This window comes from Ictalurus furcatus, chromosome 3 (assembly GCF_023375685.1).
Source record: "Ictalurus furcatus strain D&B chromosome 3, Billie_1.0, whole genome shotgun sequence".
Taxonomy (NCBI): domain Eukaryota; kingdom Metazoa; phylum Chordata; class Actinopteri; order Siluriformes; family Ictaluridae; genus Ictalurus; species Ictalurus furcatus.
The window spans coordinates 17,025,883-17,051,180 of NC_071257.1; the positions used below are offsets into that span (position 1 = coordinate 17,025,883).

A 25,298-nucleotide genomic window follows, 5' to 3' on the forward strand; every position below is an offset into this window, starting at 1 on the left:
AAGTGGTTACAAAATGTTTGCCCATATAATTTGACAGAAAAATTAGGAAAATGCCTATACAGAGTGTCCCAAAAGTCTCCGTACATAGGGGAAATGAACACCTTTTAACCAAAATGTAACTTTATTTACAAAGCATCCTCTACATGATTGCCATGTCTTTGTAAACACACACTGAGTCATCTCTCCCACTCATGAACTTGTGTTAACATATCTGATGTTATGCATGTAATTGCATGTCCATTGCAGTCTTGCGACAGTTTAATGATCCCACCATGAGAGTGATTTCAATACGTTCTTCTTTTGTCAAAGGCATTCTTAAAGGCTACCTGAAAAATATAGAATATAAACTATAAAAATTTTGGAAGACATTTTGTAAAAAGTTTTCATTTCCCCTATGTATTGAGACTTTAGGGACACCCTGTCTTTATATGATCTAAGGGTTGCTATTATGTGTTACTGTCCTGCACAGTGGTGTGATTGGCTCTGAGAACATGGACAATATTGAAATCCCAGAGAAAGACTTCATCCCACTGACAGTGAGGCGTACCGTCTTACCTCCTGACACTCCCACAGCCCAGTATGTGAGCAGTGGATATTTGTACAGTACATGGATGTAATGGAATATAACATAATCTATAACTACAAAGCTGTTTTAACTAACATGGCTCCAACACAGCATAATAATAACAATAAATAAAAATTCCTTATATATATTTATATAGTGTTTTTATAGGCACTCAATGTGCTTTACAATGTGTGTGTGTGTGTGTTGGGGGTGGGGGGGGGGGCTGGGTTGGGAGGTTGGATCTCCTCATTCTGTGCAACTTCAGTTGGTTGAGTTTATGTATGTGTTATATGTGATTTGTCTTATTAAAGCCGTCCCACTATTCCTGGTTACACTGGGAAAGCTCTACACGACAGACCACACACCGTAGCCACCAGCCAGCCTTCTTCAATGCTCACTCATCAGACTACAGGGTAAGGCACATACATAGTATACCACACATTCAACATACACAAATGGTATATCTGGAAAATATCACATTGCACGTGAGTACTGTCTAAAAGCATAGAAATGCTATTATGCTACAAATATAATCAGGAAAACTGTACTGGAATCTAAAGCTATACATTATAACATACAATTCATTAAAAAAAGTCTACATTTTGACAAAAAAAAAAAAAACATGTTTTTGGATGTTTTAAACTATACTTTTGCAGATTTTAGGCTAAAGTTATTGTCATAATCCATTCACTATTTCACTCTGAAATATGCATTATGATACCAGACCTAATCTATATATATTTCACATAGGAAGCCTCTCTTTGGCTGTATAAACCCATTTAGAAGGTCATTGAAATGGAAATAATTACATACAGTATATTTGAAACAAGTAAAATTCCTAATCATATATATTGTTGGAAGAAGCACGATTACTATTTTTTCTATTTTTTTATATACTATTTTTTTATATACTATTTTTTTCTCTGAATGCAATCACTTAAAGGTAATTTCATAAAAAGGCACAAATAGAATAACTCCAAGATTATTTGTCAAAAAATAAATAAATAAAATAATAATGGAATCAAATTACTACTGTATATACAGTATAAGATGAATACAGTAAATTATTTTACTTGGTTTATAAGGAGCATAAATATCTATTCATTGTTTCAAACACCTGTTTCAAAACAATCTGTATCAAACATGACTGTATACATTATAATAGCATTCAAATAAGATATAGTTACTCAGTACATTATGTACCATTATACTATGTTTTGTAGGCTTTACAGGATATGGCATCTTTAAGGTTTTTTTTTTCTGCATTGTTTTAGCATATCATTCTGCTATTTAATATGAAACATCAAACAGATAACCAAAGTTAGTTCATTTTCATTTTATTTTGTTGAGCAAAAATGAGGCGGGGTAAGTTTTCATTGCACACTTCCCAGTGTGTGTACACAGTGTTAGCTCAGCAGGTGGCAGCAATGCAGTATATTCATACTGCTTTCCTGAGAGACCTGACACAGTCAGTGCTTTTCAAGTTATGTTGCACCTGCCTCAGATGAGACACAGTTATTATTTAAAAAAAAAAAAAAAAAAAAAAAAAACCTGTATGCAAAGTAATGCAGGAGATCATTATTTGATAATAATAGTTGTAATCAAATAAATATTAAATAGCGGATAATTTTTCAGTTACCATTTCCTCTCTGTCTCTTTCTTGTTCTCTATTTCCTCTCTCTTATGTAGGTCTCTTCTCTCTCTCTGTCTTTGTCAGAAAAACTTACAAACATAGCTGGATGCCGGGGTCTTTTAGGAAATTCTGTGCCCTTTGCAAACATAGGGCTCTATCAGGCCCATTCTTTAGTACTGTTCACTTCAGGGTCTCTTTAATCTAGCGCTATGGTTCTCAAAGTGGGGACTGTGAAACATAGCCGGGGGGTCCACAAATTATTATTTTTTCTTGCAGTGGTGGAAATCACAACCCATAATATACTTATTAGCCTGTTTGACTGATCACATGCACTGAATGGGTTTAATTTAAACTTCAAAAACAAAGAAAGTCCAGGAATAAAAAGCTCTATGGCTCCAGCAAATAGCCACATTTTAATAATGAGCCTAAAATTTGAAAAGTTGGATTATGTTTAAAAAATACATCTGTACTGAGGGGGGTCTGTGAAATATTTTCACAGTTAAAAAGATCCCTGGCTGAAAAAAGACCCCCTGAAGAGCCCCTGGTTTAGAGGCCCTAGGTAGTCAGTTTCACTATTCGCTCCACTGTGACGTCTACGGCTTTGTATAACACCCTCTCATGTTCCTTATTGTTTGAAAGACAAATTCTGTGGCTGGCTTAAATTTACAACTCTTGGACTACCTTCTTTATTGGAGAGTTCTGAGATGCCACATAGTAGGTTTAAGACACCAAAAGATGATTTAAGTGCAAGGGTTGACAAAGTCATCACTCCACAAAGCATGCTGAAATGTGTGGAATTAGGAGATGAAGACAGATGGAAAAGGAACTTGTAAATCATTCAAATGAGGAACTGCAAAAAGTACCACTACGAGCATTAGTGTTAAAGAGTGCCCCATACTTGGGGTAGTTCAGGTCAACGGTCTCCCTCCCTTTCAGTGTCAGCATCAACGGTAAAACGTCCTCAACTTTCAGAATGAGTAGGATTGAGCCATGTGCAGCTTGAGTACAGAGGAAGAAGGAGGAGGCAATGTGTAAAAGAGGCACTAGAGGAAAACCAAACTCCTCACCCAGGGACTGTTTTTTTGTGAAAACGTGTTTCCTAACTGGGTCTCAGAAGAGCTGGTTTACCGGCTTTTGGAGAAGGCTTCCACAGATGGCCATATCCAGAGCTGAGCTGAGCTGCTGGTGGTAATCGTGGTTTTCAGTCGACCCAGATCCATTTTCCTGGAGCGACTCGCCTCTGAAATCTGTTTCCTCTGCTGATAAAGCAGCCCTCCCAGCTTTCCCTTATAGCAGAAAAAGAGGACCAGTTAGCACCTTAAGAGCTTCCTCTTAACTTTGCTTGTAACAAGCATTTTTGTTTTGGTTCCTCTAGGCTTTGTAAATGACTTTTTAAAATGCAACTGATCTTCTGTTTGGATTCTAAATAATGTATAACATTTAGAGAAGGTACATGGCTTCATGTATTTTTTATTAGATTGTTATTTCCTGAGACTAAAAGGTATAATGTGTATAATGTGTCAGCATCAATATTCTGCTGTTTTGACTGTAACTAAATTTGGGTGATCTGTGTAATTTTTAGGAGCAGTTCAACACCATCATCCTATGGTCGGCAGGCCCCTCTGTCCAGAATGCTCATCACTGTCAAACCGGGCAATCCTTTCCTTCAGCCTAAAGCTCCTACACCTCCCATTTATTCAAAGTCTTAATACACAAAAATGGAATAGCCTCCAAATGGAGGAGTAAAAAATGTTGCTTTTCAAGAAATCTAGTCTGTATTTGTGAATAGATCTTTAATGATGTGATGGCACAGACTAGTTCAGAATAATAAGATGCTTCATTAGCATCATTTCCTTTGATTCAGATGAGACATTCTGTGAATATGGAGGAATGTTTCATTGTGTTGCACTTTTGTATGTGTGTGTGTGTGTGTGTGTGTGTGTGTGTGTGTGTGTGTGCATCACAGTGTGATGCCTGCATTTTGTTCTCTTATGTAAAAGTCCTATTTACATATTGTGACTTCCTCAGCGAATTTACTCAATAATTTGCGATAACAAAATGTTGCAACAATTTCACTCAACTTTGCTGCTGTTTCATTCTGTCTCAGGGTGTCTATACGGCAATAGGTAAACTATGAAGAAATAGCTGCTGTTTCTTAAAAAGACTTTCTGAAATACTCTACACCCCAAGAACTGTGGTTGGAGAATAAAAGAGAAAAGGCAGTGTAGCTTCACCTGTTGACAGGAAGTAGGAACGTTCTGGTTTCCTGTTTCCCCCCCAGTAACCTTCATTTCTGTGCTATAAACCCCTCAGGATTTCGCTCAGTTGACATACCCAAACATACAGTAATCTAAAGGATGATTTCCCTTCACCAAAGTTTTAACTTTTTTAAGTTAAAATGTGGTCGGCCTTACAGTTTGTAGTATAACAGAACCCATGAAAAGTTTTATTCAGTAATAAATGAGTTCATTCACTTATTGTTCATCTGTATACGCTACTAAAGCATATGTAGGAATGATGTATTAAAAAGAGGCCTCTTTACTAATTTTAGTATGTGTTGGGTGCTATTATTGATCCTGTTGATGCTATTATGGATATTGCACACTCCAGCCGCTTGCTTAGCTTGTAGTTTCTGTCTGTTAGTTAGAGAGTGGAGCCGTGGAGGGAACAGGCCGGTCCACACCATTTCCAGAGATGGAGATGTGGTTAGAAGATAACTAACGTCCACGCTGGGGCTGTGGACGTTTTACTGGCCTGGGTTTGGTTTGGAGGGGCCTCACCACTGCATCTCCTTTCACTAGATACAAAATGCTTTTTCCGAGCTCTCGTTCTCCAAGCATTATGAGCTTTGACAAATTTAACAGAGAAGACACAACAGTCACCGCATGCGAAAACCTGAACCACTGCATTAATATATATTCTAGTAGACCGAAGGTCTCATGTATTAATTAACATCATGCAGGTTTATAATAAAGAGAAGTAGGAAAATAAATTCTATTTTATTAAATAATAAATAACTTATTTTATGCTAATTCCCCTTTCTTGCTTTATGATGCTTTTATTTTTATGGTTACTTTATAAACAAAGTGTTTTAACTTTTAATCAGAAATATAGCTAATCTACCTACTGCTACCTTGACATATAGTATTTTACTGTAGAAAAATACTATGTTTGAAAACAATATGTACAGAAAGAGTAAAACACAATGAATGAAACACAAGAATAAAACATACTGGAGTGTGCTGTTATAGGAAACTAATCAATGATATGGTAGTGTAATGTGTTACCACAGCAAAGATGATTATTATTTTCTAAAAACAACATGTCCTGAAGTGCTTTATTCGTCTTATGCCATAGCAGGTTGGCCAGCGCTTTCATTTTTCTTGTTACCGAATGGCACATTGTACTATAACATGTTAGAATGAGCACATTACTATAATCTTGTAATTTGCCTCGCAGCTTCTGCTTCTGTTCAGAATTGAGAATTCGACAGTGCTGGGGTATAGGATTAAATGTGTTTTAAAGTACGATATTGCAGCTGGTGTGGTATTCTGGAAAAAAAATATATTTTTACAGTACTAGCAGATTATACCACTTCAAATGACCTTACTGTGCAGCTACCGTAAAATTGCTGTGACCATATTGTAATAAGACAGTAAAACATCCAGTGTTATTAGTGTTACTCCAGTAAAGCCACCAAAAGCAGCATCCCATACCTCTTTCAAATTTATTTAAGATGTCCATTTAGGAATGAAAGTTTGAAAGGAATTATAAATATAAAACTGATATTATTAGTGTTTTTAGAGTAATATACTGCTACCAAAATGGAGTTATATAAAAAATACAGTTTTTCTAACTATTTAAAAATACAGTACAATGTTATTTGACAAAATGACAGTTTATGCTTAAAATTACAAAATTACAGTTTAAAATTACAGTATCTACCTGGCACCTCTTTTATTAATAAGTTAAATTATTTATTTATTTATTTTGCAGTGCAATAATGACTAAAAACAAATACGTTCTCATTTGTATAATTAACCCTTTCATGCATGAACTATGAAATCCTGATCAATTTTTTTTCTCTGTTTTTACTCTTCTTTAGGCATAAAAATAATATTTAACCTTAATTTTACTTTTACATACATTTTTCACACATTCCAGTGGACTGCATGTGTTCAAACGAAGAATTAATGTCCACTCTAGTGGCTGTTATGCAGTTGAAATCCTTGCAATAGCCAGAAAATGGCTTTTGAACAGTTGTCCATTGTAGTGACCACTATGCATGAAAGGGTTAAGTAGCAGGAATCAGGGATGGGGATTTACACAGCATTATTCAATATTACAGTACATGCACTTAAGGATTGCCCGCCCTATGCCCTCTTAGGTTCCTCAGCTTCTCCTGCTAGTAGATCCTTTAAAGTAGAGTTTTTCTTAATCAGAGCGTATTCTATGAGAGCCCCTTTAAATAGTTAAGATCACCCAAACTAAATATATATGAAATAAAAGTATACTTCTTTATACACTAGGTCAGGTTCCCAGCACTGGTGGTGGAATACCCCTACCCTACACATTTTAGTGTCTTCCAAATACACCTGATCCAATTAATCAGCTACTTAACAGCCCTCCCTGATTTGAAGAGGGTGTGCTAGAGCAGGAAAACACTCAAATGTGTAGGACAGGGGGTATTCCAGGGTTGGGAACATGTGCAGTAGGTTAATTCCCTTGGCTGCAAAAGCATACTGCATACACAAATACCAAAATCACATTTAGTCTCATTAAATGAAAGCAAACTATAGTCAGCATAGACATTCATGTGATTTCCCCTTTTTTGCTCATGACCTCCATGCTAATTCATATACTGTTATCTATAAAAGGAAAAATACATAACTAAAAATTTTCTAAACTACTTTTCTGAACAGTAGTTTATGATATTTGATGATCTTAGAAGTCAGTTTTCTGTTGCTTATGTATCTCCTGTGCTGATCAACTACTATTGGGGTGTATTTGATTTTTATTTCCACCCCCCCCCCCCCCCAAATAATTCCTACAGCTTCAATATTAGTTGGTTAGCCAGTGACTGAGTAGAAAGAAAAAAAAAAAAAACATTACATGTGATATTCAGGTTTTGTTTAATTTTTTTAAATACTCTTTTTAGTTTGCAGTATGGAGAAAAGGTTTTAAATTGACTTGAAATCTTTTTTGTGAAATCTGTTTTATCTTCTCATATATTCCAACTCTTTTATTAACTTCATGCATATTTAGTGTCCTGTAACATATGAATTTATTCTTCATTCATTCTTTGTCCAATCTTAAGCCTTTGCTTAGGGTATGCCACTTGTAAATATATTTATAATTCCAACTCATTTTTAAAAAAAAACAAAAAAACAACAACAGCCAAACAGTTAGAAGCAACCATATAAAGATTATTGGGCCATGATAATATTGTGCAGCATCATTCACATCAAAACAATTGCCTCTCCAACAGATGTGTATGTGTAGTTCTCTTCCTCGGGTATCCTCTCATGTCCCTGCTCATATTTCTTGGTCTTCTTGCTATCCCTGGCTTAATTTTCATGTTGGGGTCACAAATATAATGGCTGATTCTTCAACACTCTTTTAGTGCTTTTCCATATTCACTCGTACGAAAGATTAATTTCTCTGCCTCTACTTGATTTTTTTTCCCTGTCATCTGTCCATAAAGAGGGTAAATGTCAGGCATGCCCGACTCCTTCTACTGACACATCCATTCCAGTAGATGATTACCATAAGGGAATTGACACTTTACTGGGCACAAGGGAATTTAATTTACTCTGACATCTTGCTGCATAATGTATTCCCAAAGAACGTGAAGCTCCAGATTGAGATTTTAAATAAATTTGACTATTAATGTGATTACCAATCTTGAACACTTCAAACTTATGCATCTAAATCAATTATGGATTACAAGTTGTTTAAGCATCTAAAATATGGGCTGCTTAAAGATCCATGAAATAACAATGGACTGCTCACTTCTATCAGTCTATACATAATTGGTACTCATTTAATTGAGCTAATGAGTTTTAACCACTACATCAATCTGAGATGAATCTGATGAGATGTTATGGTTAACATATATGAGTGTGTTTCTATACAGTTCATATAATGTAGTTCATACATTTTCAGAAGCAAATACATTTTTTAAATCCATGTGGTTTTTTTTTTACAATATAGTATATAGTGACTTTGTGACTAAAAGGCCAACTATAATGTTGGTACAACAGTGAGCCATGGTTTAATAATAATAATAATAATAATAATAGTAATAATAATAATAATAAAAAAGCTGAAGAAATAAGTATGTGTATAACTTAACCATCCAATCCATTATTTGTTTGAACACTAGACATTAGCCACTGATGGTATTATACTACAAATCTCTTCATATTGGTTAATTTTTGTTGTATTTATGCTGTTTGAAAACATTTATTGTCCAGGAAATTGTTTGATGTGGCTCCTTAAATATTCAAAGAGATTTTGTGTAATTTTGGCATCATAGATTGTAGTCTGGAGGTTTTGACTGATTTGTTTCACTATAACATAGAAATGATATATTTTGGGTCAGAATTTTTCTTACACATAAAAAAAGGGGTGAATAGACTAGTCACTCTTGTGTATCTGTTGCTCTATTAAGTGTTCATGCAGAATACTTTAAGGACATGTCCTGATCTCCTCTCATGCTCCTGACCTTTCAGACGCAGTCATTTATGCTGAGTCAGTGGGATTTGTTGATATCTCTCTGGTTTGGAAGCACCCTTTCAGCTCTGGTAGTGTTGATTGGAGTCGGAGTACAGTTTGCTGAGTCATGCCCCCTGTTTGAATTCCCTCTGTCTGCCCTCTGTCCTATGGAGTGGACATACACCACAATTCCATACTGCAGAGTTACAGGCCAAGATGAAACCATGATATCCACTGGCATTGACAGTGCTCATAAGACTTCTTAACATATTCAGTAATCATCCAGTGAACCTACCCAGCATACACCAGACCAGGTAATCCTGCAGCAGGAGGCCAATATCATCCATGTTTCCTCACTCACATAGACCAACTGCCTGTGAAAGTCCTCCTGGCTGACTGGAGATAAGAGCAGCGTTCTACTACACATGACTCAGCAGCTCAAACTGCAACCTGGGAGGGTCAAACATTAGGATCACTGGGAGAGAAAAGTTCTCCAACTGGCTTATTGCCTTCCATAGCCACAAAGCAGTGTACTGGAAACATCATTTACAATAATAATGACAAAACATGGGAATGAAATGAGTCTATTTATTTTACACCAACTTGCTCCCATTCTCATTATTTATTGACAAGTTCTATAAATATTAATGCAAAAATGATATCTTGTGGAATAATTGGCAGCAGTATCATCAGTGAATCCATTTTGACTCAAATTATTAGTTTTGTAATAGAAATAAAGAAGTGTCCGAGGATGTTGATCATGAGATCACGGAACAGAATCGGTGTGTTTAATATGACTGGAAACTAAAATGGCTACATAAAACGGTATTATTTTAAATATTGTTTTGCTTAATGTGAGGGTTTTTTTTTTTTTTTAATTTAGATTTTATATAAAATTTGGAGCAATTAATCATATCTGTAGTGTGTAGTGTGTAGACATTAACAAAAGGAGTGTGTGAAAGAGGTCATGTGGTTAGATGCAGTCTATAGAATAATAGAGAATCAGTTGTCACATGACCTCATTTCTGGCTTCAGGGTACTCATTACACTACAGCGTATTAAGGAAATTGATTTTAAATTCCTTATTTTATATATATATATATATATATATATATATATATATATATATATATATATATATATATATATATATATATATAAAATGAATAGTGTGGGAATTTACCGAGCTGGTTTTGTTGGAGCATTGCACAAGTTCCAGTGAAGCCCCTACAGACGACAGATGACACACCTCTATTGAACTGAGACAGACAGACAAAACCAGAACCCCAGCACATATGAAGTCATCGTATTGAAGTGAGTGTGAAAAATAGGTTGAGGAACAAACATTGCTTGTTAACACATTATGACTTACATACAGTATAAGTAAAATATAGGAACGATACCTGCTGATGGAGATGTCCAGTGAAGACTATGGAGTTCACATTGAAGAGAGGCTTGTGATTAATATTAGGTTAAGTGACAGTTCAGCCATAAAACGTTATGCTCCAAAAACCTTCTGGGAAATTATGTAATATATTATATATAGCCTATATTCTCATTGTTAGTAAAAGCAGGTAACAAGAAGAGACCCTCAGTGCAGTCTCTCTCTAGAGAAACTAAATGAATAACCCATGAAGGGTCCACTCTGCTCATCCCATCTCATGCACGGCTGCCAGCGCTATTCTACTGGTCGTCCTGTTTGACTGGCACGACGCAAAACGAGGTGCCAAGGGCTTGCGGGAGCCGCACGGCCTGTGGAAAATAAAAGCTTGCGGGAGGTTTCGGCTGATTGCAGACGCGTGAGGCATGCTGGGCTGGAAGGAGGAAGTGCAGTGGGGAGGAGGGGAGGGACCGCGCATCCCCAGCGCCGCCGCGCCGCCTCGGACTGCGCCACATGGAGCGGTGCGCGCCTGGAACAGCTTCATACTGCACCCGAGCCGAGGACTAACAGGTATGGACATCAACTCCACCGCGCTTTCAAACACCCGCACACACTCTCACACACTCAGGTGCGCCAGTTTAGGGTCAAAGTCGAAATAAAGTTGTTCTAGGAGACTGAGAAAGAGCGGGCATAGTGGAAAACTTTAGTCCTAAAGTAGACAGCAGGTGCGCTTCACTTCTCCCAGACGCTTACAGCGTGGAGTAGTGAAAACAAGTTTCAGTGTTCTCCATTAGTTTACAATTATTTACCTTGGTTACAAAATAATCATCAGTGGACAGATTTGGATTACGTTGGGATGTGATTTTTTTTTTTTTTTGGATATGAATAGGCGACATTTTCCTTCTGGTTTTCCAGAGAGGAATCGTGTCCCTAGATCCAACCGATTGATTGGATTCAAAACTTGTTTCTTTTGCTCGAATTACATAACAGTCATTACACACAAAGTCGAAAACATATATTTTCGTTATACTTGTTCATTTTTGAAATAATTTTTGCTGAGAGACATGCTGCCCTTTACTTTCGGAAGCGCCTCATACTGAGGCACCTGTTGCTCTTTCCGCTCTTTACACCCTTCAAGAACAGAGACACTTTTCCCCCCCTCTCTCTCTCTTTCTCTCTCTATTCTTTTTTTTCCTATTGTATTTCGTTTCACCGATCAACTAATTAATATATGAATTAAATTTTACGTCTAGTATATTTGCACATCCTCGAACATTAAAAAAAATAGCCTACTAATTATTATCTTAATTGTTATCCTGGAATAACATTTGTTCCAACTGAGCAACATATTGATCCATAAAATATAACCAGTGAGAATTCATGTGTGGCAAAAATAGGTAAAGAAGGTAAAAAAAAAAAAAAACAATAGGCAAAGTATGAATGATTTGCATGTTTTCCCCTCGTGGGACAGCCATCACGATGCCTAATTTTGGTCTCGTTATCCTTTCTGTGAGAACTTAACATTCTCTGTCTAACTAACTTCATGTCCGTGTAGATACAGTCCCAAGAAACGAAAAATTAAAAACAAAAGTACGCACCCGGTAATCGGGACTAATACTTCTTAATATCTTATGTTCAGTGCTTTTGATTAATTTAATATTTAAAATGGGTGTATTTTAGATATGAATAAAAAAATGCACTACTCATGTTTTTCTGGTGGGGGGGTGTGGGGGGGTCAGGTATTAAAACAAAACCTACCCCGTTTGCTTCAGTTTTCAAGCTAAGAAACTATTCATCACTTTTTGGATTATGCCGATTGCTGTATTTCATATTTGAATCAGGAGTTTCCCTGTTAAAGCACTGAAAAACAACTCAACCTTATACGAACTTTAGGCTATATAAACTAACATGGGTAATGGTATATTTTTTGTATAAAATGTCACAAAGATAAAAATGACAAATAAAAAAAGTGTAATTAAACTAGAGAGAGAGAGAGAGAGAGAGAGAGAGAGAGAGAGATGAAGTTGAGAAGGCCAGTGTAGTGAAGTGGAGCAGATGTAAATGAGCCTGTGCTGGAGTTTTATTTGAGTGAAAGCTGTGAGCTGCAGATCATCATCATCATCATCTCAGACTGATAGAGATCAGTACGTCCAGCACTGTGCTGAAATCCCCACTGATGCAAGACCAGTCAGTCAGAGAATTAGTTATTCCAGTCCTTCCTTAGTTACTAACTTGGCTGGTCCTGGCTAATTAGAAAGGGTTAGTAATTTATTTATTTATTAATTTATTATTTTTTTTTAGCTCAGAAGCCCACCAATTCCCATCATTTCTCTGAAGCTTGTCACTGTTTTTATTTATTTATTTATTTATTGATTGATTGATTTATTTTAGAAATGCACCAATTTCTGTAAGGGGTGGACATGCATCAGCAGTTAGATACATACTTCGGAATTAAAAATATCACACAATCACATTTACTCAATTTAGGGCTTACATTTCTGAATGGTAACGACAAAGTCAATATTTATTATCAGAAACTTAAAAACTGGAATTCTAACTTTAAAAAACCCCACACATTTGTTTGTCATTAACAGGGACTATACACATATTACTAAATACTATTAAATTATAGTACCTGGACATTTTTACTTACAATACAAAATACATGCCTTCTTTTTTGATAGAATTAAAAATGAAATGGTTTCATATACACACCTCATCTGGATCTGGATCACCTGCATAAAAGTACAGTGAGACAGCAGCTAATTTTGTGATGTCTGTAAACACATTCGGGAGTTTCAGGAATATCCCTGATATATTATTCAGCAGATGTTTTTAGAAAACATGGAATTTACCAGACTTTTTTCAGTACAGTAAATGTAATATCCTTTTAGTTTCAGCCAAAGCAAAAATTCCATAATTCCACCCTTACATAAACTTTATTGATATAAGGATTCCTCAGATCCAGATTATTTTGATATATTTTAATCCTGAGCCGAATTAACCAGTGGAGCAGTAAAGTCGTTCTCACCTCTGAATTCCTCTGACCTGAGCCATGTCATTTTGTCTGTTTAACGGTTTTGCACCTCACAGTCTCCACCCTGCTCTGCTTGAGCTTCTTTGTTGCGTTGCTTTGCTCTTCCTTCCAAACATACACTCTCTCTCTGTCTCTACAAACAGCGCTTAAAGTCTTCTTACTGTCAACATGTTAAGTACATCTCTTGACTCTCAGCAAAGTTAGCTGTCGATTGTGTTATAGTAGCAACGTCATCTTATCTACACACACTTGCACATGCAGAGGACAGCCTTAATGGTTAGTAATATAAAAGGGTTATATTCCAGTACCATAACTTTTTATTAACTGTCTCTTCAGATAAAGGTCAGTGTATAATGTCTTCAGAGGCAACTTGCACACTAAGTCATTCCATGAACTTCCTATTCTCTGAAATAGTGTCTTCACTAGGTTATGACTGGAGTTTCTGCCCCTCTATTATATGAAATGTACTAGGAAATAAAACATAGTTGTTTATACAGTTGCTCCAGTTCCAGTAATTCATGAAATGAAGTACATGAATCATGAGTGATCTGTAACCGTTGATCGAATATCAATACTTTAACACCTACAGTACAAAAGTGTGTGTAGTCAGATCTAAATTATTTGGGCAGGTTTCCCAGAAGCATGGTAACACTATCATCATTGGTAGACAGAGATTTGCTCTGTAATTTGAAAACCTTTAGAACTTTTAGAAAAACTCACATTTACAGGCTCATTCATCTTTTTACTTAAGCGTGTTCTTTATAGGCTGCTCACGTGGAATTTTAACATTTAAATTGTGCTGTGTATTCCTGAATTTACGTTTTTAAACCATGGTCTCATTAAATGAATGAAAAAACATTGTACTTTAGTACATACACTGTTCTGAAATAGAAAAATGAAACCATGAAAATACAATCAATCATTTCCTACATTTTGTACGCCCATAAGTGTAGATGAATTGACACGCAGTTTCCAGACCTACACCAGTACTGAAGAATATGCCGTCATGAGAAATATTAATGTCTCCACCCCCTCCTTTATCCAGAGCATCACTATTTCCCTTAACACCAGCTACTCAGAAGAGGGGGCACAATGGGAATACTGACTAAATACACGCAAACACACCCGCACACAATCACACACATGTGTGCAGTCAGAAAAGTTGTTCTGCCAAGAAGCCGCAGTGTGCTTGAAGATCAGCACATAAACATGAACTGACCTAGTCTAACTTTTAACTTTCACTCCCAGTACACATGCACACCTCTTTCTCTACAAATACACCTTGGTCTAATTAGGGTCTGTGTGCTGCTGTGGAGTCATTTACAGAAAGACTGAGGCATTGCGACATACGGATCACAAACTTGCTTCCCGCTATTTGTTCCAAATGTGTGGAGCCATCTGTCAGTGAAAACAGGAAGGCCTAGGTTCCCCTTCTCCCAGGGGCGGGCTTCAGCTTGCTTGGCTATTTTCGGGAGCTTCACTTCTCCCTGCGTGGCTACGAGGGCCGGGTGCGGACCTCCAACGGGAGCATCTTGAAGTGGCAGCGAGGAGGCCGAGGCTGTTGTGCCCATCTGCTGCAGGCCTGAGGGGACCCTGCATTATTAATGGGGCCACAAGCACTGGTGACTCCTTCGATATGCAGGCCTGGCTCAAGGAAGCACTGCTCCTTCGGCCTACTGCATTCTCAAGCACTCCTTTCTTTTCCTTTTGTCTTTTTCTTGCACTTCATTTCTCTTACTCATGTTTTTTAGGTTGACATTTTCACTTTTTCTGCTTCTCTGATCCCCCCTCTATCATACTTCCTCTCTTTCTTGCTCTCTCTCTCTTTCATTTACTCCCCCTGTCTTTCTTCCTCTTTGTCACCTCTCTCTCTCTTTCTCACTCCATTTCTGTGTCCACTTCACCTTTTGTTTAGGCAATGTCTACGGCTAGCCCGCGTGAGCGTGTATGAGTGAAAGAGAGAAAGAGAGATGGGCTGCCGGGTTTACCCATGCATGCTCAGTAAATTAGAGTGAACACGAGCGCCAATCAGCTGGCTATGCCAAACACCCGCATCCCCCGTGACCCAGGGCCATCTAATTTTCTGCTTAATTTTGCGGCAGTCAGTTTGCATTTTTGGATGATTATGTGCTCGGAAATTAACAATAAATAACAAATGTGGTCTGAAAGGCTGCTCTTGAGTTCCCAACACCCCACCCCTGAAGCCCACCATCCAGTTGCTCAGTCTACGCAGGCTGTCAGCCAGGGTAATGAAAATGTCTGTAGTTCTTTTGTAATGTAATGTGCAGGACAGTGGTGTCTGATACTGGAATAGGAGTGTTATTGTAGGGGGTGATGGAGACGCACAAAGAAAGGGCATTCCCCCTTTAATCACTAACCGCCCCCTCTTAGAGTGGTACATTTGCAACAGTAGGTGTTGATGAAACTGAAACACTTTTCTGTGACTCTGTCTCTCTGCTTGTCTTATTCTGTCTGTCTCGCCCCCCCCCCCCCCCCTCTTTCACTTGCTCCTGTTAGAGTACCTGCACAGGATGGAGACCGAAGAGGCACAGGAAATGTCCCAAATAGCAGGTATAGCACCATTTCATGCAATACCAGAATGTGGTAGGCCTCACCAAAGCCAGATCCTGCTACACAGTGAACTTCTTAAAACAGCTCAGTCATATCCAGAAGGCCGATTAAACGTTTTGTGTTAAAGACAAATGTTGCAGCAAGCACTTTCCTAGGAAAACAGGGAAATAAACAAAAAAAAAGGAACAAGTACAGCACATATAAAACAATAGCTTTTAGCTAGTAGCTATATATATATATATATATATATATATATATATATATATATATATATATATATGTATGTATGTATGTATGTATGTGTATATATATATATATATATATATATATATATATATATATATATATATATATATATATATATATATAAAGCGTGGTAATGTGAGCATGAAGAGTTATTTTGTGTTTTATATTTAGGGAGGGACAGCCCCACTACTAACGAGGGGGCAGAAGAGCAAGAGGAGGCCATGCCTGTCCCAGAGGACCTGTCTACCAGCACAGGTCTCCAGCAGAACAATCGCACTGACAAACCAACAGGTGGGTGAGACCAATGTGAAAAGCCCCTTAAATCACCTTTACTTAAGAGTTTTACACCAATAACCAGTATCTGATGCAGACCATAAAGTACCTCAATTATGATATGGGAGAAAGTAAAACCAATTTAGATAAGTACTAGGTTTAAGGATAATCCAAAGATTTTGTTCCAAAGATGCTCACGTACAAGACCTTGTCTGGAACAGACCTCAACACTCTCCTTGAGGCTTATGTTCCCTCACGCAATCTGCAATTGGTGAACGACCGACGCTGAGTAGGAACTACTCAGCGTGGCTCAAGGTCCCTTTCCAGAACCTTCAAACTAACCGTCCCTCAGTGGTGGAATGAACTTCCAACCTCAATCCGGACAGCAGAATCTGTCACTATCTTCAAAAACAGCTAAAGACCCACCTCTTCCATGAGCAATTAACTAACCCCTAAAAATGCCAACCCCACATTATTTTTTTTTTAAAAACCAACTTACTCTGGCTCTTACACCTCTACTCTGTGCACTTTGCTTCTCTAGAACTCAATTATAAATCTTGTATGGTAGCACTACTTGTATTGTTCTGCGCTTGATATATCGCTTTGCTTGTATTTCCTACTTTGTAAGTCGCTTTGGATAAAAGCGTCTGCTAATTGAATAAATGTAAATGTGTTCCATGAAGTTGTAAATGAGCCATCAGATGAAAAATCAAATCATGTATTCCACTGTGTAAAAACGCATGCTTGCTCACTAAAATTGCTGAAGAATAGGAAAATACGATGTGAGAATTTTAGGGTAAACTTTCATAGGAAGACAAATTTTGAAATGTAATGCTGCATGTGGCTAACTTTTTTTTTTTTTTTGGACAAAAAACATTAATTCCAGTGCTTCGTTAAAGTGTGGCTTGAGGTAAATTTGTAATGGCTAATTTTCACACATGTTCTGGACCTATGAAAAAAAGCAGTAGTGGAATTACTATTATCATGTTATCACGTGTGGTTTATTTAGCCCCTGATTTGAGTCCCCCTTTTCTGCACATCGATGATTATGATTAGAATTTTTATGTTCCTTTTTCTCCATATTCAGAAACAGAAAGGAGAAGGCAGGCAATAAGAAACTGTTAAACACACACACACACACACACACACACACACACACACACGCATAACTCAAAGCATTTTTTTCTTTGTATCAAAGACTCCCTTGTTTTATTCTTAAAATTCTACAATAAGTACATTTGTCTTATGTACTTATTAAGCACTACAATTGAATTTCTACACAGCTTAAATTATAGACTAGAAGTTATAGACTAGATTATGACCTATTTCTCATCTTGCTACATGTTATTTGTAAAAAAAAAAAATTCCAAAATTAGTTGTTAAAAATATTATCTTGCTATATCTTCAACACCTGGCTAGATGTTCATTAGCTTCACTAGTTTTTGTGTTCTGGATGAAGACAGTCAGCAGTCTCAGAGCAGTGTATTACATGAAATGAAAAAGATACTCTGTTGGGTGAAACAGAGATTTCTCCGTAAGACATGTTATCTTAGTACGAGAGTGTCAGAACAGCGCATGAGTATGAAGTAGGTTAAGTAGAAGCAAAGTCTGTGATGTGGATGGGAATGGACCTGGCTAAGCTGAGGTTAGCAGATGGCCTGTTTAAAATCTTGATGTATTTTAGTTTAGGAATTTTCCCCTCCAGTAGTTCCAGATTAGCTTGCCCCAAACACTTTGAAGATGTAGTAATTTAAAAAAGAGAGAGTGTGAAAAAAAAAAGTAAGATGTCAGAGGAAACTGAAATAGGATGTGCAAGAGTTTCCTAAGAAGAACTTGCTAGAACACAGTTTCAACACTCATATGAGGAGATAAAATGTTCAGGAGCAACACCAGACAGGCACCGCTACATGTACACACACACATACATACAAAAACACAGGACTGCACCTGCACAGTTTGCCATGCTTTCACTTCAACTGCCAAGCTACACCTACACACACACACACACACACACACACACACACACGATTGTCTTACTATCCTTGTGCAGACCTTCCATTGACATAATTATTATTAAGCATAGTGCACAAAGTTTCCAGAAAAACAAAAGTCCTTCATCAACTGTGCAGGCAAAATGCTCAGGGGTGTAGGATGTGAAATCAGTAAATATGTATATATGCTCTGGTGATAGATTTAGTGTTGTGCTTAATGGAAATGCATCAGTTATAATCATCCGCATTAAATAGCGGTTACAAAGTACTGAAGCTTGTATCAGGAACAGAATGATAGAAAGGCTGTAACAAAAGTGCATTGTGGACAGCGGTGTTTACATGTCATTCCCTCTGACAGCACCACACAGATAGCTATTGATTAGTCATTTCACTTCTCGTTGAGACACTGTCAGCATGATTTTACCTTAACATAACGTTCTTCATGCACTGCAACCCTCATTAGGAGAAAGGGACAGCAAATCAAATAAAATGAACTGGAATAAATATTGTTCATTTAACCTTCAGGAATGTTTTATACAAAAGCGACATTTGAACAAAAAAATCATTTATTGACATGAAGGAAATCTCAAGATTAAAGATATATATATATATATATTAAAAAAAAAACACACACACAGACATTTTTTTAAACCTTATGGAATGCTGAACTTTATCTCCAGCAGTCTGACAAGTTACAGGTTTGCAAGATAAAATGTTTTAGTTCAGAGATTTGTATTTTGCAGGATAATGGGTTTTAAACAGGCTATTTGATACAGGCTGTAGATAATCTAAAATTTTGGCTATGTGTGTGTGTGTGTGTGTGTGTGCGTGTGTGTGTGTGTGTGCGTGTGCGTGTGTGTGTGTGTGTGTGTGTGTGTGCACTGTCCTTGAAGATGTAATCAGCCAGTGTGTGAGAGGATGTGACTATTATATCTTTGCAGTGCATCACTGCTTCTCAGATTAATGCAGAAACTTGGTAATGGAGCAGTAGCTATCTGTGCTCATCATTTACTACTGGGTTGCAATGTGCTATTCAATCAGGAGTGTATAAGTGAGACAGGAAGGAGAAGAGTATCAGAATCACGCACACTGTGATGGCTCACGCTGTCAGTTTTAGCTATGCTCCCAGTGGCACCATGCAAAAAAAAAAAAAAAAAAAAGCGCTCTCTGTAAATGCATACTTTAAGGATCACATAATGTCAGATAGTTCATTTTAGGCCTTCATACTCAAAAATCGTATAATCGGTAATCTAAACATTGAAGGCTGCTCTTAACTGGGTGCTTGTTTGTAAATAACGATTACAAACTGATCTCAGTGTGTAATGTTTACAGTTTACAGCACCGAGTTTGTTTTGTATGCACAAATTATTGGTTGGTCGCTTATGTGTCTGCCATTTTACAGTCAAACGTTTTGAAGTTCCTAAAAATGCAAAAGAAGCAGTGCCTTTTTTCTCCTTATCAAAGGTCGCATATGTGCAAGCGCACATGCACATATTCACACTGAGCAAAGCCGTGGTTAAGTGTGTGGCTCCAAGGCAACAAGTACAAAGCTATTTTCAGTTTGAGACAACAGAAGCTGCGCCTTGAAATGAACATAGTTGACACCCAGTTTTACACATGCGGGTCTATTGCAGTTTGGTGGCACACTGCAAGCAGAATGTATTTTGCTGCAGATATATCATGCTTCAGGGTGATTGTAAATCTGCTCTGTGCTGTTTAATAGAGTTCAGGTTAATGTGACAGGAAATGACAGGAGTCATGTTGTAAGCAGGATGAAATCTCTAATGTCTCCTCTCTTCATCTCTGTACAAGTGTAATGCTCTTTGTTTGCTCTTGCCTGTGGGTTTTGACACTTGCTTCCCAAAAAGGGTAAATTAGGATGTGTGACAAACATTATATAAAGTAAAAGCTCCTGTTCCCATCTCCAGTTTAGTCACAACTTCCCCAAATCCATGAGAGATTTCAGCACGCCAGCAAAGCTAGTTCCTTCTGCCAAGCTTAGGTCACATATCTCTGGACAAAACATTGAACGATACAAGCAGAGGGACTGTGAGAAGCTGTTGCAGTGTATATGAGAGGATTTGGATCCACATATTGCTATAGATCGATACATATTCCTATTTTCATTTAGGATTTTTATGCCCTGCAGAAATTGGAAAACTTTGATCTGAACAGTGGTTTTATTGTGTGACTTCAGTAGATTTAAGTCGCTGAAGATTTGCGGGAATTTTAGTATATTAATGCTACAGAGCAACCTGTTCTCAGGATCAGACCAGACAGAATGTAAGCACTGATCAGCAGTAGTATCTTGCAGGTTCATGGAGAGAAGCACTTTTGCTATCAGTATAGTGAGCTCACACATTTTCATCTTTGAGCTGACACTTACTCAACTTCCTCTTAAAATGAGCTATTCTGTCTGGGTGCCTCTCCCAGAGTGGTTTGTGGCCTTTTGTAGCAGTGAATATGGCTTTCTTTCTTTCTTTACATGTTACTTCTGATGACATTTTCGGTTAATATAACATTTTAGTTCAAATAAAGGAATAGTTAGTTGGACAGAATAGAGCCGAAAGGAACTGAAGTACACTTTCTGTATGAATCATGTGACATATTTGCTGATCCATGTAGTGCGCATGAAAAAAAAAAATTACCTTTTGTGTTCCACAAAAACACTGTTTCAGTTGCACAGCTTCACAATTCCCTGTCTGTGCTTCCCTTTCTGTCACTTCTCCATAATTCTTGGCCTTGTTTTTTTTTTCGGTTGGGCTGGCTCTGTTACTGAAGCTTCCCCTTTTCTCCTAGATTCCTATATTTCATTATTTCCACTTCTTCCTCTTCAGTGTGTACAAATGGAGGTAAATGCATGAGGAAATCAAACATGGCACCATGACATGTTAACCACACGACCCAAATGCAGTGAGAACCGTTTTAAGCAAAGGGCAGGAGTGTGAAAGCTACAGCATATAATCACACTCACAAAAAAAAAACAAAAAAAAAAAACACATTAGTTCCCAAACTGTGTAGCATTAAAATCATCTTTTGTCTTGGGAGTTTAAAAATCTTCAGACTATAGTATGTTGTTTTCAGGTTAGAGCTACATTAGCTGTTGTTTTTGTTCTCAAATTCAAACCCTTTCATGCGTTAGAAATTTAGATTGTTTTATTAATCACCCTAACTCCCTCATCTCTATAGTCGCACTTGCATTAGTCTGCGCGTGTATGTATTTACCACGGTTTGTTGGTCTGGTTTACACCGCTGCACTCCTCAGTTTCACAGTGCTTCCTGTGTCTCTGTTTCCTGTTTATCAGTCATTTGTTTCAGAGAATTGTGATACTGAGAGAGATGGCGTATGGAGTTTGTATTTCCCAATTCCCGAGTGAGCAAACTCATATAGGAGTTTACTGTTTGACTGCTCAAAACAGAATTGTGTTTGTGTAGTGTGAAGAGAAACCCAAAACACTAGGATTAGAAATTGGCAAGTTTATAGTTTTTCTTTGCAGCTTCTGTTCGAGAAGGTTATCCTTTAACATTTAAGGGAAAACGCAATTCATGCTCTTTCTATTTTAGTAACCAAAAAAAAAGAAAAAAGAAACATATGCCTGGATTGTCCTCAAGTATAATGTCTTTCCCTAAAGTTACATAACATTATAATATAGTAAGAACATCAGTAAAGCCTGTACACTGGATATAAACATGAGACCCCTGCCCCAGGACATAAACAGTTGTCATCTATACTAGAAGAAAGATGAAAATGTTAGCTTAGGTGATAGTCAGGGTGAGCATTCAGCCTGATGCTTCACTAAACAGGCCCACTGCCCTCTTTTTCCAGCCTGCAATATAAAAGTTGAGGCTCGGAGTGATGAGGAGAACGGGCTGGCTGCTGAGATGAATGGCGAGGAAGAGGAGTGTGTGGCCGAGGACTTGCGCATGCTCGATGGCTCAGGGGCCAAAGTGAACGGCTCCCACGCAGGCCCAGACAGCAAGCCAGCGCCCTCCTACCCTATGGCCGGGGGCATCCGCCTCCCCAATGGGAAGCTCAAGTGCGATATCTGTGGAATAGTTTGCATTGGGCCCAATGTGCTGATGGTGCACAAGCGAAGCCACACTGGTAAGCACAACTGCCATCTACTCTTCCCTCCCCTTAGTGTCACTCACACCCATAGCATAGAAGAGCTGACAGTGTGCAGGGCTTGATAGGATGCACACAACACGCAAGACACACTCTGCAGATGCAGAGCAGATTAGTAGAGCCCGATGAGGCAGAGTGCATTATAGTACTATAATGGTCACATTTAATGAGGAGCTACAGTGCATTTTTAAAAATGTCAGTGCAAGTCCTAAATTTGTCCTTGACATTAAAATGACAAATAAAAGGAAGCCAAACTCATTAAAAGCTACCAGTCTGTGGAATACATTCCACTATTTATACAGTCAAAAGCATTAACCTTACAATATGTGGAGGGCTCAAATGTTACCTTAGTTAGTTTTGTTTTGAGTGTTTTGTCTTTCTCAGTAAATCTATTCAAGCACAAATTCAAAAGGGAATGAAGTAAATATCTGTGTATCTAAATTACAGTTGAGGGCAACATCAACAATTAGGTTGAAAGAAACTCTGTTAAATTAAAATTATCAAAGTACTTAGTTATTTTTGATCGCATTCAAGATTGGTATTCAGTTGTAATGAGCTCAAACCAGTGGTGGAGAACATTTATCAAAAAGGCACTTAACTTCAGCGCTTGAGAAGCTAATGAAACCCAAAATGGAAGAAAGGAACTGAGGACTAATGCAAATGCAAACAGAACCTACAATAAAAGATATAATGAAGTGCTTCCTATTTAAATATAAATATTCGCTGGTGAGACTGTTCTCCTAAAATGCCTTTTTAATGAGTTTCTTTTTTTTCTTCCAGTAGTTTTACTGCTTCACTGGTGACTCTTATTTTATAGGGGGCCTTTGAAGAGAGGCTCGCATTAAAACGGTTCTCCGAGAATGCCACAACACTCGCGCGCCCTGGATATTGGTTTATTCCAGAGGCGCTGATCAGGAAGAGTGGCTCTCAAACACAAAGCGCTTCCCTCGCTTTATTTAAATGAGCTCTGCCATTTGCATTGTGATGGGCCGCCCTTATTTGAGAGTAGAAGAAGAGGGGGGGAAATGAGATTTTGAGATCAAATTGACCCAGGCAGCGGTGCATTACGAAGCTGGCAGGCCGAGTCGGAAAGGTTCGTGTTCGATCTGAGGGGCAGGCGGCACGCGCACCACGGTGCACAGTGGGTGGGGCTTCCGGCTCTGATGGGCCTCTTGTGCTCTGAGGCAGCGTGTAGAGCTGTGACCTGAATGCACAGTGCAAAGAGGGTCATTGAGAGAGAGATAGACAGACTGAGACAGACAGAGAGAGGCCTCAGAGCTGCAGAGACAGGCCCAGAGTAATCACTGTACGCTTATCATTTACATGCTCGGGGTTTGCCTGCATGCAGCTTGTCCATGTAGTGCAAATGACTAACATAGCTACATGGTATATCTCATACTGGACTGAATTATAGATGGCATCAGGGTTCACAGCTATCACAAGACATATCCGAGTTCTACCATTTACACCTCTTATAATAATAATAATGTAAATAATATTAATGTTAACTTTAGGGAGCGCTTATATTAATGTATTAATATAATAATAATAATAATAATAATAATAATAATAATAATAATACAGTGAGTCAAATGAAAACATTAAAAGTGCGACATGAATTAGAATTGAATAACATTTTTCTAGAGGAATCTGGACACTCTGTAAGCACTGGAATGATTTTGTGACATATTTGCAATAACAAAGTAAAATTAACAATATGGGTTTCATTTGACTCACCCTCAATAATAATAATAATAATAATAATAATAATAATAATAATAATATTAGTAACTGTAAAACATTTATACATCTGTACCATAATAACTTGGATGTAAAAACCTGCTTCAAAAATGCCTCCGTTAAATATCCCTATAATTACAGATACTTTTGTTTCTATTATAATTTAATAAAATTATGCTTTTAAGTCAAATCTTTTAATATCATTTTCTGCCGTATCAAACTGTTTGAGAATGTGTTGTAGTGTTTGAGTTGCTCAAGTGTACACTTTTTTTTTCTCAGGTGAAAGACCCTTCCAGTGCAGTCAGTGTGGTGCTTCCTTCACTCAGAAGGGCAACCTGCTACGCCACATCAAACTTCACTCTGGAGAAAAACCCTTCAAGTGTCACCTATGTAACTATGCCTGCCGCCGAAGAGACGCCCTTACCGGACACCTTCGCACACACTCTGGTAACTTAAACTCCTCCCAGTGAACAGTATCCTATTAAAGAATGCACTGATTAATAATCGAATGTTTCACCCTGTTTGCTTCATAAAGAACACAAACTGAACACATGGTTCAGAGAGAAAAGAAAAGCACACTGAGCAGCGTTGTTTTTCTTTTGAACTGACAGTTGGAAAGCCCCACAAGTGTGCGTACTGTGGACGCAGCTACAAGCAGCGAAGCTCGTTGGAGGAGCACAAAGAGCGATGCCACAACTACCTGCAGTGCATGGGCCTTCAGAACAGCATCTACCCAGGTCAGTGCAGGAGCGACTGAACTGTTCTCACCCTTTAATACAAGCTCAGAGATACATTCCTTTAATCAAACAAAATCTACTCTACAATCACAGCCTAAAACTAACCAGAGAATATTAGCATATTCTTCTGTAATATCTAATTAGAGTTATAATTAGTTATAACTATATAATTACAATTCATAGCTACTGTCAAGTCTTTATTTACTCCAATTTATAAATTTATATTTTTTAAAAATAGTATTTTATTGATTATACACATTTGTATATTTTGCCAAATTAAA

At 37.7% G+C, this 25,298-nt stretch overlaps 2 protein-coding genes and 1 long non-coding RNA gene across 12 annotated transcripts in view; 2 read left to right on the forward strand and 1 right to left on the reverse strand.

Annotated features, from left to right (window-relative positions):
• LOC128605555 (spermatogenesis-associated protein 48) overlaps positions 1 to 9,035 on the forward strand; it is a 12,702-nt gene extending 3,667 nt beyond the window's left edge. The window contains exons 7-9 of one of the 5 annotated variants that reach the window (XM_053621125.1): positions 470 to 613; positions 877 to 978; positions 8,933 to 9,035. In XM_053621125.1, coding sequence (XP_053477100.1) covers positions 470 to 613; positions 877 to 978; positions 8,933 to 8,951 — 265 coding nt within the window. In that variant the 3' untranslated portion in view covers positions 8,952 to 9,035. Of the gene's footprint in view, positions 1 to 469; positions 614 to 876; positions 979 to 3,780; positions 5,230 to 8,932 lie in introns of those variants that run through there. The other 4 variants (XM_053621127.1, XM_053621123.1, XM_053621124.1 and 1 more) reach the window with 4 other exon arrangements.
• Positions 7,506 to 10,440, reverse strand: LOC128605557 (uncharacterized). 3 transcript variants are annotated; one of them, XR_008385569.1, is made up of 3 exons: positions 10,319 to 10,440; positions 10,099 to 10,174; positions 7,506 to 9,365 (listed from the first exon to the last, which is right to left on the reverse strand). It is a non-coding gene; the product is annotated as an uncharacterized LOC128605557 (long non-coding RNA). The 3 variants fall into 3 exon arrangements; XR_008385567.1 differs by lacking the exon at positions 10,319 to 10,440 and having other exon boundaries at positions 7,506 to 9,111; positions 9,211 to 9,365; positions 10,099 to 10,185; XR_008385568.1 differs by lacking the exon at positions 10,319 to 10,440 and having other exon boundaries at positions 10,099 to 10,185.
• The window catches only part of ikzf1 (IKAROS family zinc finger 1 (Ikaros)), an 18,313-nt gene continuing 3,141 nt past the window's right edge, over positions 10,127 to 25,298 (forward strand). For 2 of the 4 annotated variants that reach the window (XM_053621119.1, XM_053621120.1), the window contains exons 1-6: positions 10,127 to 10,866; positions 15,851 to 15,904; positions 16,322 to 16,441; positions 22,241 to 22,519; positions 24,560 to 24,727; positions 24,892 to 25,017. In XM_053621119.1, the coding sequence (XP_053477094.1) occupies positions 10,722 to 10,866; positions 15,851 to 15,904; positions 16,322 to 16,441; positions 22,241 to 22,519; positions 24,560 to 24,727; positions 24,892 to 25,017 (892 nt within the window). In that variant the 5' untranslated portion in view covers positions 10,127 to 10,721. The remainder of the gene's footprint in view (positions 10,867 to 15,850; positions 15,905 to 16,321; positions 16,442 to 22,240; positions 22,520 to 24,559; positions 24,728 to 24,891; positions 25,018 to 25,298) is intronic. The other 2 variants (XM_053621121.1, XM_053621122.1) reach the window with 1 other exon arrangement.